Raw genomic sequence first — 14,756 nt, forward strand, 5'->3', positions numbered from 1 at the left:
CCTTAAGAGATGTACTACTTTCTCTTGGCTGCTGTATACTGTAATACCGGTGGTGACCACACCGGTATATAAGTGTTGTGTAGGGATTTGCTGGGCAGTTCAGCCCTGACCTCTGAATAGTAAAGACCTGTTAAAGTTATTCTTGTGGTCTGTGTCCAGTGATTTATAATAAGCAGAACTGGGACACACAGACTTAACATCAGTAAACTTGGATCTACGGCTCTCTAGTCCTTCATCATTTATATGGTGAAAAGCTGATGCCCCTGTACAGATTCCACTAGTCACCTCCTGCCAATTGAAGTACATACCCATTATCCCTACTCTCTGTCACCTACCTCCGAACCAATGTCAAAAAGCTGCCTCTAATTCCATGTGCTTCTATTTTTCCTAACAGTCTCTTGTGTGGACACTGGATACTCAGTGCCCTGTTACATGAATCTTTGATTCCTAGATACTATTTCCAGGTTGATCTATGCCATACAAGATCCCAATACTATTACAAAGAGTTGCGGAATCAATACTGTGTACCATCATGATCTCTAGCCAGAATGGTCTATTAGTATCAAAGCAGTGGAATTTAAAACCAATCATTGGATTACATCTACAAAATTTCTCCAAGCAAAGGATTTTCAGCATTCAAAAGCAATAAGTCCAGGCTACTATGTTAAGTCCTTTACAGAGACAGAGTTACTACAGGTTCATTGAACCATGTGGCAACAACTCAAAAAAAACCTTTAGGCTATTATGAGATGTTTGATTTTTAATACAAACCTACCTTGTGGTTATGTGCAATGCAATGAGTGTGCAGTGAAATGTGCACAGAGGAATTCCTTTGTAGTCTAGCAGATCCTTATCCTCTTTAAGAATAACTGATACAGGGAAAAATTCGGTCGCGCCCCCTTTGGGGGCGCTAACTTCTCAGGACATGAAAAAGTTGGCACTCCTGCGCCCGAAATTCACTGGAAGCGCTCCCCCTCCCTCTCGGGGCACTGCGAGTGAATATCGTGGCGCTACGTGCCACAGCGCCACGCACTCTGACATGTCGTGTCGCGGTACTGCAGGCCTTCTTCCCATTATTAAAGGGGAGGGTCCTTGCGCAGCGTGACCCTGGGCCCAGCTGGGCCACCAGGGATCGGGGTACCAGCAAAAGAGCCCAGCACTCAAGAGGAGTGTTGGACTGACGGAGCATGGCAGATACCCCACCAGGGGGGCTGGGGGGGTGGGTGGCTGCATAGGAGGCCGGGGACAGCAAAGGGGGCAGGTGCTGGCAGGCGGCCAGCAACAATAATGGCAGCCCGGCACCTCCCCTTCAAATATCAGCGCCCCGGCCGCACGTACACCCCCCTGACCCTGTCGGGCATAGTGTCCGGCAGTAAGTCAGGTGGTGCTATTGAACTTCACGGCCAGGGCGTGAGTGGGGCGCTGTGCACAGCGATGACATCATCGCCGGAGGCGCAGCGCCATGGGGCGCTACCAGTTAACGTGGACGCTAACCTCCCGCTGAATTTCGTGGGAGACGTTAGCAGCGCTGCACTGCGCCCGGGCGCTAGTTGCTTTGCGCCCCATTAACGCCCTCTTAGGGCACTAACGGGAGGCGCAAAGCAACCAAATTATGCCCCCATAGTGTCTTGTTCAAACACCAAGGGGTAGATTTTCAACTTGCCTCCCGAACATAAACCTGCCTTTGTGGATCGGCCGCCTGTTATAGAAACTCCCCAATTTCTATTCCCATTGAATTCTTGAACATTCTCAGTCAATTAGCATTAAAGCAAGTCCAAAATGCCTGATAAAATACATAAACCCGCACAAGAGGTTATTAGTAAAAATGAAATGCAGGGAATTGGAAGCAAACTTGCGACAGGGGTTGGGAATTGGTTGAGAAGTAGGAGACGGAGAGTAGGGATAAAGGGAACATAATCTGATTGGCAGGATGTGACAAGTGGCATTCCCCGGGGATCTGTACCGAGGCCTCGGCTTTTCACCATATGTATCAATGACTTGTATGAAGGAATAGAGAGTTGTATATCCAAAGTTGTAGATGAGACTAAGTTAGGTGGCACAGTAAGTTGTGTAAATCGGAGCAGGAAGTTACAAACGGACATAGAGAGATTGAGGGAGGGAGGGTGGCAGCAGTGATCGGGGGAGGGGTTGTAGTCAAGATTGTAGCCAGCAGCGGCCCGCGGTTATAATGTGGGGGTCAGGAGAAGCACTCCTGCTCCTCCCGACTTCATATTCAGGTAAGTATTTTTAACAAACTTACCTTGTTGGTTGCAGCCTGCAACAGTCCTATTAAGGACTGCCTGTTAGGCCGCATGTAGATGTGCTTTTCCTGAATGGCGCCATTGCTGCCTGCCTCAGGGCAAACCAATATTGCAGGGTGGGTCTCAAACAAGCATCAGGCCACTTATTTACACATGTAGAGGGGCTAACGCCTGTTTCAGACACGGGCCCAAGACACCTAATTATTTTGCCTACATCAATATGGTGTATATCACACTGCCTGCTTCTGATGTGCGTGCATTTCCTGCCCACCATATCGAAGGCTTAGGGCTCGAATTTTCCAGGGCCATGGAGGCAGGAATGGAGGCATGTGGGGAGTTAAAATTGCAGAATCGGGGGGCACGAACCCTTCCCGCCCCTAACCTGTCTCCATGCCCGTTTCCCAGGAGGTGGGTACCCGACCTGTCCTGGGAGCCACCTCCCCGAGGCGGGAAAGGGATTACTGCCAATTAACTGCCTGTTAACAGGCAGTTTTTGGCCTAATCCCTATTTTTAGCCCTGAAGTGTGGGCTGCCCGACGGCTCCAAATCACGCCAAGTTAGCGAGGCGGACCGTCGGGCTGAAGGGCTTGCAGGGTTCGAGATGTCCGGTGTTCAGGTGAGTGATGGGTGCCTGAGTGCAGAGGTAAGTGTGTTTGGTGTGTGTAAAGTGTTTAAAGAAGTTTTACTTACCTTTACTTACTAATGCAGGCTTCTTTTCTTCAGGTCTCGGGAGTCCCTCATCTCACCGGCACAGAAAGCAGAATGGCCGCAAGCTGTCAAAAGTTGCAGCCTCTGCTTTCTGTTCTGGAGAGATTTCTAACTGAGTCTGTGGAGAAGGACTCAAGTTAGAAGTCAGATTGTCAGTGTTTGACAGTTTCACAGAGCTGTCAAACGCTGATATTTCATCTGTCAAAAGCTCTTGACAGATGAAATGTCAATCCCTGACATCACCTGTAACCAGGTGTCCCTTAATTGGCCTGCTGAGCCCGCTGGGCGGGCTCAACAAGGTCAATCAAGGGAAAATCGCGTAGGTTGGCCACAAATCGATGGAGGCGGGACTACAACCCAAAAAGTGGGAGTCCTGCCTCCATCACGTCCCCATTGACAAAATCCAGCCCATAGTGTCTGAGAAACGGGTGTGGCACCATCAAATTTCTAGGCCTTAGACTTCCATATGCCCTTTATATCGCTTTTATTATCACTTTAAATTCTGCTTTTAAATATCTGTGCAACTACAGCCTTAGAGCCTTCTGTTCCTTCATTCCATTGAGAATTTTACTATTTAGGTTATATTTCCATTCTCCATTTTCCCCCAAAATGCAGCACCTCACGCACTCTTACCTCTCCTGTTATAATCACTAACCCTTAAGTGTCTGTCTGCTTCATATCTTTTAGCAATCCCTCTGTCCTATATCCACCACTTCACATTTAATACAATTGGTCTTATTCTTCACAAGAATTCTCTAATGTTGCACTTTATCAAATGCTATTATGCTTTATGTTGACGGTAAGTCTTTTTATACCCTCTCTGAACCCTTTTAATCTCCCTTTTTGCTTCTCTTGCTATTTCTGCTGTTTTTTTCTGTATTTCAAGCCTCAACTTTGTCGTATGTCTCCTTCTTAGACTAATTTTGGCCTGAACTCCTTATTCATTAGTTAAGCTTGGGTCTTTGCTGCAACTCATTTACTTCTGATTCGAGTGTTTTTAGTCTGTGTCCTATTGATCTTGTATTTAAATATTTCCCACTGCTGATGCATAGTTTTATCTGACAATGTTTCTGTCCAGTTAATCGGGATAGTTAATCTCCTTCATCTTTCTAAAATTTGCTCTTTTTCAGTCCCAACGCCTTTATTTTTGTCTCTGTTTTTCTTTATGTATTCTGATTGTAAACCTAATTAAGCTATGAGCCTTAGCCAGCAAATCACTTACTTATCCTGGTTTATTATTGAGAACCAGGCTTCGTACTGTATCCTTCCGAGTTGGATTTGAAACACTGCGAACTGTGAAGCAGTCCTGAAAGCATTCTATGAGCCCCTCCCCATTGACTACCATTAATTGTTTTATCTCTGGATAGTTAAAGTCTCCTGCTATCGCAGTCCTTTGACTAATGCAAACCTATTTGAATTGTCTGCAGATATTTTCCTCAGTTTCTTTCTCACTATTTGATGGTGTATAATGGATGCCCAATATTATTACAGTGATCTTATTATTTTTCAAATCAATCCAGTGAAACTCAGCCTGAACAGCAAAGGAAGCAATTATTTCAATTTACTTCATCAAACTCTTTCATAATTTTGAATGCCTCTATTAGATTTTCTCTCAACCTTCTCTTTTCTGATGAAAAGAATCTCAGTTTCTCGCATTTCTCCTCATAACTAAAGCCTCTCATCCTTTGTATCATCTTGGACAATCTCTCCATGGCCTCGATATCCTTCCAAAGACATCCAAAATTGTACACTGTTGGTCTGAAAAGCCGCGGGCATGCGGTCCCATGCGGTTATGCCGGGATTGAGCCCGGCAGTGCCCTCCAGCACTGATCTTGCTGGAGTTTGTGCGCTCAGAGGGAGGGCACCTTATTTGCACGGGGTCTGCAGGTACTTGCACCACTCTGGCACCCACCTGCCTCATGTAGCCAGAAAATCCATCACCAGCCCTCCATCAGGGAGGGGGAGAACTGCTCAGGTAGCTCCAAGACCTCAGCCATTTCCATTTTGGCCCTTTGTGTGAAGAGACAAAATCAGGTCGCTGTAAAAAAAAACTTTCTTCAGAACTCCAGGCCTCAACCCTTGCCTATACTCAACCAATCCCCCGCCTCCCCACAGTGAGACCTACTTTTGCCTATCTAGAGTCCAATTATATCATGTTTCTCAGTGCACCGGTATCCAGTCCAACACCAAATCCCTTCTGGTGAAGTGAAACTGCTGACGTAGCGAGTCCTTTACCCTGGCATCTCCCTCTTGGTATCATTGAACTAAATCCTGCCAGAGTTATGGAAGGAGTCTGGTGGAACCTTCGGAAAAATTTGCGGCCTCTATTCTAACTGCAGCCAACCTAATGATTTATAGAAGTTTAGCATCACCTCTATGCCTGTGTGTTTTATATCCCTATTTATAAAACCTAGGGTCATATTTTTTTAACAGCTTCATCAATTCACCTTCCCATCTCTAAAGATTTGTCTAGCTGAATCGTTAAGTCTCTCTGCTCTGCTACGCATTTTAAAGTTTTACTATTTAGTGTATACGCCCTCTGCTTGTTCTTCCTCCTAACATGTATCACCTCTCATTTCTCTGCATTAAATTTCATCCCACCATCTATCTGCCCAATCTACTAACTTGTCTGCGTCCTCCTTGAGTTGCTTGCAGTCTTCTTCACAGTTAACCATGCTCCCTAATTGTGATTCATCTGAAAATTTTGATATTGCGCCCCTCCTCCCAAGTAAAGATCATTTAGAAATATTGAGAAGAGCAATGGTCCCAACAATAACCCCTGGAAGACTGCTGTTTACATCCCTGCAGTCCAAAAAACATCTATCGCTCTCTGTTTTCTGACCTTTTCTTTGCCAATTCTTTACCAACTTCCTATCTATGCTGCCACACTCCCATTAATACCTTGGCCTAGAAATTCAGTTGCGTTCGCCAGCCGTTAGCGCCTTAGGAGGAGTAGATCTCGAGCGCTAGGCACTTAGCGGCCGGGCGCAGAACGATTTGCGCCTACGCCCAACTTCAGTAGACATTCAGTGCCGGCGCAAAGTGTTTGCGCGCGCTCAGCTGCGCGCGCAACTTATGACGTCATTTCGGCGTGCAACGCCCTTTGTGCGCCCCAAACCGGAACTTCAGTCGCGCCCGCCCAATGTGGGCGTGGCGGTGTTAAGAACTGTGAAGTGGAACGCAGCAGAGGCCCTGCGGGCCTCGGGGAGCGCTAATTAAAGGGCACTTAGACTGAACTATAAAGGCCAGCCATTTTGCTGCAATGACTCTAGTGCAACGGATTTCTGGACAGAGACCAAGGAAGACACCTTACTGATTTGGCCCAACATAGGAGAGGTATTTTTGGCTTCTGGCCAGAGCTTGGAAATTTGACTCATTGTGATTTCACTGTTTGCAAGAATATTATGGGGGCTGCATGGGGTTCCAACCCTCAGTTCCAGCATTATGTGCGAAGGGCTCGCAGACGCTGTGTGAGAGGGGCAGCCATGCCTAGACGCAGAGGGGGCATCAGGCGTCGGCAACGTAGGCCTTACCCACTCAGGGAATACCGCCAGCAGGTGTCCTATCTCACCATGACTGCCGCGCAGTGTGTTAAGAGGCTGCGCTTCAGAAGGGAGGTGGTTGCAGAGATCTGCCAGCTGCTTCACAGAGATCTGCGTCCACAGCTGATGTGCAGGATGTCTCTGTCGGTGGAAGTGAAGGTCACGGTGGCTCTGAACTTTTATGCAAGCGGCTCCTTCCAAGCCGCTGCTGGGGACATAGCTAACATCTCCCAGTTCGCCGTGCATCGCTGCATCCGGCAGGTCACCGATGCCCTTTTCACAAGGAGACACCAATTCATCTCCTTCCCCATGACCCTAGAGAGGCAGGAGCAGCGTGCAGTCGGATTTGCGAGGATCGCCGACTTCCCCATGGTGCAGGGCGCCATTGACTGCACGCATGTGGCTTTGCGGGCACCTATCGACAATGCCGAGGATTACCGCAACCGGAAGGGCTACCATTCCCTCAATGTACAGCTGGTGTGTGACAACAGGCAGCGCATCCTAGCTGTCAATGCCCGCTTTCCAGGCAGCAGCCACGATGCATTTATCCTGCGCCAGACTACTGTGGCTGACATGTTCCAGGCACAGCCTCCCCCAAGAGGATGGCTTATCGGGGACAAAGGCTATCCTTTGTGTACATGGCTCATGACCCCGCTCCGCGCGCCCAGGACCCCTGCTGAGGAGGCATACAACGAAAGCCATCAAGCCACAAGGAACATCATAGAGCAAACGATTGGCGTCCTCAAGCAACGGTTCCACTGCCTGGATCGCTCCGGCGGATCTCTGCAGTATTCGCCGGATAGAGTCTCCCAGTTCGTCGTCGTTTGCTGCATGCTGCACAACCTGGCTATCCGCAGGACTCAGGCACTGCCACCTCACGTTGGACCACCACCTCAGGAGGACGAGCAGGAGGACCATGAGGAGGAGGAGGAGGAGGAGGAGTACCAGCCCAGGAGGGAGCCACAAGGTCCAAGGGCCGTCCGTCGGCGGCTTATTGAACGACACTTCTAGGCCCCCTGTCAGGGAATGGCTTGCGGCAATGAACGCACATGAATGCAGCCGCTCCGCAAGCCCTCAGCCGGTTAACGCAACAACCACTTGAAACATCACACATGGACAAGCTGAATAAAGAAAAAGCTTTATTGAACAAACTCAGGGCCCTTCCCACATGAAACCGAAAAACAGACAACACCCCCAAAAAACACTCAAATACATATCTCACTCCCACAACCTGGGGAGGAATAACAAAACTTGTCCATCCAAATGGCCTTCATCCTCGGCCTTACCAAAAGAACCCCCCCCATAGACAAGACAACCACCCCCATATAAAAAAACATTTGCCAACACACTCTACTTTGTGTGCCGAGAGGGCGAGTCCTTGTCCAGGCTTTTCCGACCCCTGGCCGACCTGCTGCTCCGCCTCAACCTGGGCCCTGTGGGTGCTGCAAGGCTGGGGGAAGGCTCCTGAGGGGCACATTGCGTGACGGCAGATGCCCTTGGGGGTCGGCCTAGACGAGCTCTGGCCCTCGAGGGGCCGGCTGCTGACTGCTGCAGCTGTGGCTGGGCAGCATCAGTCCCTCCAGCAGCTCGTCACAGCTTCGCTGGGGGAGTGGCAGTGGCGGCTGCAGCAATGGGGGCAAGCTGGCTGATGCCAGGCGCTCGCTGCTCGCCTGAGACACTGGCACTCGGACAGGCTGGCACTGCAGCAAGCGCAACAATCTGGTGAAGGCCAGACCGCTGTGCTGCTGCAGCGCGGCGGGTGCCCTGGCGATGCCTGCCTGACACAGCGAGTGTGGCAGCAGTGAGTGCCCGTACTGCCCTGGTCTGTGCCCGCATCAGACCAGCCAGTGACTGCACGGCACCACTGATCAACTGTCCACTCGCTGCCTGTGCTGCCCTGAATCCGTCCCGACTCGCGTCCTGTGCTGCCCTGAATTCGTCCCGACTCGCGACCTGTGCTGCCCTCAATTCGGCCCGACTCGCGTCCTGTGATGCCCCGAATTCGGCCCAACTCGCGTCCTGTGATGCCCCGAATTGTTCGAGACCCCTGGCCTGTGCTGCCGCGAGTTGTTCGAAACCCCTGGCCTGTGAGGCCCCGAAATCGGACACACTATGAGCCAGGGACTCGATGGCCTCAGGCAACCGTGCCACAACCCCCATGAACTCGGTGTGCCGACGATCCGAGTCCGTGGACATTTGATCAAGGAGGCGCACCTCCTGGGCGAGGACCGTCTCCGGACTGGAGGCCGGACTCTCCCTCTGGGGAGAAGGCCGCCGAGCTGGCCGACCCTTCCCGCGTGGCTGGACGCCACTGGGCCCAGCAACTACACTCCCCTGCAACACTTCCCCCCTCTGGGGAGAAGGCAGCCGTGCTGCCCGACCCTTCCCGCGTGGCTGGACGCCACTGGGCCCAGCAACTACACTCCCCTGCAACACTTCCCCCCTCTGGGGAGAAGGCAGCCGTGCTGCCCGACCCTTCCCGCGTGGCTGGACGCCACTGGGCCCAGGAGCTACACTCCCCTGCAACACTTCCCCCCCTCTGGGGAGAAGGCAGCCGTGCTGCCCGACCCTTCCCGCGTGGCTGGACGCCACTGGGCCCAGGAGCTACACTCCCCTGCAACACTTCCCCCCTCTGGGGAGAAGGCAGCCGTGCTGCCCGACCCTTCCCGCGTGGCTGGACGCCACTGGGCACAGGAGCTACACCCCCCTGCAACACTTCCCCCTGGTTCTCCTCCAGGGAAGACGTGTCCCCTCCATTGCCATCCCCTGGCGCGGATGAGGGTTCCCCCGATGTGCCGCCTTCCTCTTGCTCCTCCTCGTCCTCCTCTTCCGAGGGACTGACACTCGCAGCTTCAGGGACCTCCTCCTCACCAGCTGAAAGCAGGAAGGTACAAGAGTAGCTTTAGAGTGAGGACAGGGCGTCAGCGAGGGAGGCATGAGTGGTGGCATTCTGCGCATTGGTCGGACAGTGGCAAAGGATGTAGATCTGAAGCGCAAGGGGAATGAGAGAGGTCCAAACGGTCATGTCCTTACCATTGGGGCCCAGCACAGGGTCGGCATCTCCAATTGCAATGGGGCCAATCACCCGGGCACCCATGAGTCGACCCACGCGCTCCTCCATGTCACTGAGCTGCTGGAACTGGGCACGGCCTCCCCCGGTGACAGTCCGGCTCTTCAGATTCTGGGCCAGCTTGGCCTGCAAGAGAAAGGACGGCCTCTAAGTACAGTGTGGTGCTTCCCATGGTCGAATAGCTTGGCCAGTGTGGTGCCCTGTTGTTGTGTGCACTGCCTCCCATGGTCGAATAGCTTGGCCAGTGTGTAAAGTGCAGAAAGTGCAATTGATGTTCATGCCAGTGCCATAGCTGCTGGATGAGGGCTGGCCATTAGGCCTTTGAGGTCCCTTTGCCCATAATGTGAGGTGCACATGCAAGGATGAGGAGGACACTGGAAAGGGTACTCACCCTGACAATCCGAGTGAGGTCGTTAAACTTTTTCCGGCATTGGACACCAGTCCTGGGGACATCGCAGGTGGCTGTGACCCTCTGGGCGATATCCCTCCAGGCTCTCCTGTACACCCTCTTGGGAGGCTTCTTGCCACTGTCCGGGAACAAGATATGGCTTCTCTTCTCCAAAGCCCTAACCAGCACCTTTAAATCATGGACAGAGAAGCGCTGCGCTCGCTCACGGGCCCTCTGCATCCTTCCTGGCGCTATTTCTCTCCAGCAGCAGTGTTTAGGCCTAGCTGGAGGGCTGCAGTATCCAGGGCGTGGCAGCAGACCAAGTCGACCCTTCCCCCTTTAAGAGCTGGCCGGCGCCAGGGTGTCTGCTGTCAATCAAAACATGACCGCACCTGCGCTGCGCCCGGCCTCGGCGGTATCAGTCTGCACTGCCGGCTTAGCGCCTAAAGATAGCCGTGCAACGCCAGTTTTAGCGCTCGAGCAAACTCCTTGGCCAAAGCTACTGAATATCGGCGAAGTGGCCTCCACTTTCCGGCAGGCGCAAACTTTAGCGGCCGCCCGACTTTACCGCCCCAAAAGTGGCTAGACTGAATTTCTAGGCCCTTATACCTTAATTTTATCAACATGCCTAGTACCTGGCACCTTATCAAACACTTTTTGAAAATTCATATACACTACTTCTACTACATTATTTCCTCAATGCACTTCATTAAATTAGTCAGATAGTACTTGCCTTTTACAAATCTATAATTAACTGATCTTTTTATTCCATGTTATTAATTCTATCCCATATCATGGCCTCCAGTCGCTTGCCCATGAGAGATGTTAGAATTACTTTTCATGGTTTTCAGCAGGACATGAAAATAAAAAAGTCTCAATTTAATTAACTGTAATCCACAAGCATCTTACTCAAGCAGGAAAAAGCTTTATGGCCATCTGTGGGCTCTACGCTATGTTTCACACTGAGGTTCCATTATTTCTGTGATTAAATGTGAGAGCCTTAGTCAATACTCTGTTCATTTAGCTTTCTATGAGAAAAATATACTTCCAAAAACGTAAGTTATTTTGAAATGGTCCGCACCCAGAATTCAACGGTTTTACAGCAGCGAGTTGGTGACCAGGAAAGCAGTATGAAAGACAAATATCATTGAAAAATAAAATCCTGCAAAAGTTTCTGAGGTTTTTGATTTAGATGCATGAGATGAATTCATAATAGAAAGTCCTGGCTCTGGTGCGCCCACATGAAAATCAATTACACCCACACACTGCTTTGGTAAGTGCTAAGGGAAATGTAACACACTAAATTTCTATTTTCTCTCTTAGTTTTCTCTTGCTCAAGCTATTCCTTTTCGAAATTGTGTTTCAGTTTAATGATCTGGTATTTCTTTTTAATTACTAAAGACTTTAAGGTTCATCAGATGCAAGTTGGAGACTCGGGGGTTCCATCTAAGGTTGGGAAACGAATAGGATTTCTGTCAGGCAGTAGTATGCGGTGGGAGAATGGGACCAGTGTGCTTTGTCTTTTCTACATATGCTTTAACTACATATTTCTTGTTGAGGAAGGGAAATCGGCATAAACACCTCTATTTAAAGTTATTTCCTGCCTCTCTTTTGCCCCTTGGCTCTCCGACAGCTATGCATGAATTGATCGCGACACGTGACCTGCTCTCATGCCTCTGCCAGTGCTAATCTAAGTGGGTCATTAGGAGCTGTGTGAGGAGCTCAGTAATGACTGCCTCCAGTTTATTTTCCCTTTTCCCTTAGTGATAGTGTGGTAGCCTATGCTCAGCACCTCTCTACAATAGCAGGGCTAAGACTCAGTCATATAAGGGATCACATGGCAAAATTCTAAACCTTGTTGTCTTTGTAACCATTTTTAACATGTCTTTATGTGACTATTTTTTTCTCGGGTATAGGAGGAAGAACTTGAGGTTATAGGAATATAAAGACTTCAGATGGATGTAACTTTATCTAAGATGTCCAAGGGTCTTCTTACAGCCTTACAAGATGATTATCTCTGTGACATATGGTAGTAACGTTCTGATTATGCTTTCTTTTAGCTTATGAACTTCAAAGCTGCCCCGATCCACAACCGTTTCAAAATGGCTTCATCATCAATTCCGATTATAGCGTGGGACAGTCTATATCATTTGAATGCTACCCTGGGTACGTCCTGATTGGACAGCGTGTTCTCACGTGCCATCATGGGATCAACAGGAACTGGAACTATCCATTCCCAAGATGTGAAGGTACTTTCTCGATTTGTTTTCTTCCCCTTTACGTTTCATGCGCTATTTTGTTCTACATTCTTAGGCCCCCTCCTCTCCCCACGAGCACGGTTCCCAGCAAAGAAGGCAAGCAGTCGGCCTGTTTCCAGAGCGCTCCCAATGTCACCATTAAACTAGCAGTTTAAAGGTGCGCAAAAGGACTATGTTTGATTTGGCTTCCAAATATCCTTTCCTTGCTCAGAGGAAGTGCATTTTGTCCACCACAAGCCTTCTCCGATTCCATGAGTAATCACAGCTTGCCCTTGCATTAACGTTTGCCCCAGCAGGCTGTTCTACGCGTTTCTTTGTTAAATATATTTCTATAGTGTAAATTGCTCTCTAAATTCGATTTATAAGCACTTGAACTGAGCAGGATTATGAATTCTTGGGGCCTTGGGCGCCAAGAATATTTCGGTCCCCTCCACACCCCCAAACAACGCACCCTCCCCCGCCCACCTCCACTTTAATCCCGATCCATGAAAACACTAGTATGTAAAAAATGTATTAAGAAATAGGCCTGTAGAATGTTTACACAGTGCATTAATAATAAAGCAGATCATATCACCATATACCACATTTAAATGAAACTTTTCCAGCTGTTCTTCTGCATCATGGTGAGTTTTACCGGAGGACCGATATTTGACTGGAGCCCTTGAGCACGGGCCCCATAGACCCGTGCGTTAATCCGTCCCTGCACGTGAAACATTTGTTGTGTGTAACACCTTTTTACTAATAGTATTCTCTCATATGATGCAAAACTAGGTACTGTAGAGGAGCAAAGGGATTAGTGAGCCCAAGTACACAAATCATTAAAAGCCAGTAGACAAGTACAAACAGCAATCAAAAAGGCTAATGGAATGTTGGCCGGGAAATCTGTCATCTCTACCCATGGAGTTATTTTGCCTTAGAAAAATATAAACTGGCCCCCAAGTGGCCCCCTTGGTAAGGGGGCTGCAGTTCGAAAAGAAAATCTTTACTCACATCTTCTAGGGTCAAGGCTACTTCTGTGGCCTGGACCCACCCCTACAGTGGTGTCCATTTGCAACCTTTAGGAGGTTAGAACTCTTCCTCTCACTGGGCATGCCAACCTCCAAACTTGTATCAAGTTCCACTGAGGTTGGGGATGCAGGAAATCCCAGCCTTAGGGAGTCCCTGCCCATGGCTCCATCCCTGCAGATACAGGGCACCATGTTTGGGGTGGACAGAGATTCAGCCCCAGACACTCCTCACGCCCCCCCTCCCCCCAAACACAGAAACTAGCAGTAAAAGCTGAGACCCAGCACATCCCTGCCCAGCCTATTGCCCAGGCCTTCCACTGCATTTCTACCGGAGTTACAGCAGGCGGCACCAGAAGGCCTGTGAATTTTCAGGGTCACAAACATTAAAGTTTCAACCATACAAAACCAAACCCCAAGTGAAGACACTACATGAATCAGTCACCAAGGGAAAAGCCAATGACTAAGAGAGTTCCACATCACCTCTCACTAAAGTTAATTAGCTTTTCTCCTAGTTCCTTCTATCAGAAGAAAACTCCAGTGGTAACAGGACTACTTTTCCAAGTGGAAAACTAAAGGGAAGTCTGGAAATGCATGGTAAAGTAACAGGAGGGGAGAAAGGTACCAATCAGCAGACGTCCTTGATGCAGACCTCAAGAAGAAGGATGGGAATACCACCATTTAAGAGAAACCGACTTATCCACTTACAAATCCGTAGTAAAGCCCGATTTTCTTACTAATTAATACCAAATGATCATTAAATAATTTGTAATAAAAACAGAAAATGCTGGAAACACTCTGCAGGTCAGGCAGCATCTATGGAGAGAGAAACAGAGTTAACGTTTCAGGTCAATTACCTTTCATCAGAACTGGAAGATGTTAGGGTTGAACAGTTGTTAAGCAAGCACAGAGGCAGGGAAAAGAGGACAGGGAAAGAACAAAAGTGGAAGTCTGTGATAGGGTGGAGGGCAGGAGTGATTAACTGACCAAAAGTATGAAGATACAAGGCAAAATGAGGTGATAATAAGACAAGAAAGAAACAAAAGATGTGTCCAGATCTATTGGCTGGGAAAGCGAGTTTTACCAGACACATGATCAAACACGAGAACTGAAACTGATACCAGTGATGATGAACAGAGTTAAAGAAACTAACAAGAATCCTGTCAGAGAGAAGAGCAGAACTTCTTCAAGATGGGCAGTTCAACCATGGAAGTTGTCACTGCTAAGCTCAACCCTGCCCTCAACTTGGGCTTCAAATCTCACTCTGCATGCATATTTTTATGTTTTGAAACTGCTTTGTTTGTTATTTTAATAGAATTTAAACCATTTAAATAGTGGCTAGAGGAATTCCATACATATTGATCAGATCATTACTAATATTGCACACTGTGGTTTCAACCTTATGGTGTCCCCCCAAACACAAACCTCCGAGGGTCATCGTGTCTTGGCTGATATCCTGCTCCATTGCCCAAGGAAATTTGAACCAAAAGTATGCCTTAGCACAGCTGCCCAGTCTGGAACTAAC

At 49.0% G+C, this 14,756-nt stretch overlaps 1 protein-coding gene across 1 annotated transcript in view; it reads left to right on the forward strand.

Annotated features, from left to right (window-relative positions):
• csmd1b (CUB and Sushi multiple domains 1b) overlaps nt 1–14,756 on the forward strand; it is a 1,295,488-nt gene that overhangs the window by 947,625 nt on the left and 333,107 nt on the right. Inside the window, exon 37 of the mRNA XM_085996460.1 lies at nt 12,030–12,218. Within this exon, the coding sequence (XP_085852586.1) occupies nt 12,030–12,218 (189 nt within the window). The remainder of the gene's footprint in view (nt 1–12,029; nt 12,219–14,756) is intronic.

The sequence above is a fragment of the Somniosus microcephalus genome, chromosome 9 (assembly GCF_052327205.1).
Source record: "Somniosus microcephalus isolate GS21.2 chromosome 9, FLI_Smic_1.0, whole genome shotgun sequence".
NCBI classification, from domain to species: domain Eukaryota; kingdom Metazoa; phylum Chordata; class Chondrichthyes; order Squaliformes; family Somniosidae; genus Somniosus; species Somniosus microcephalus.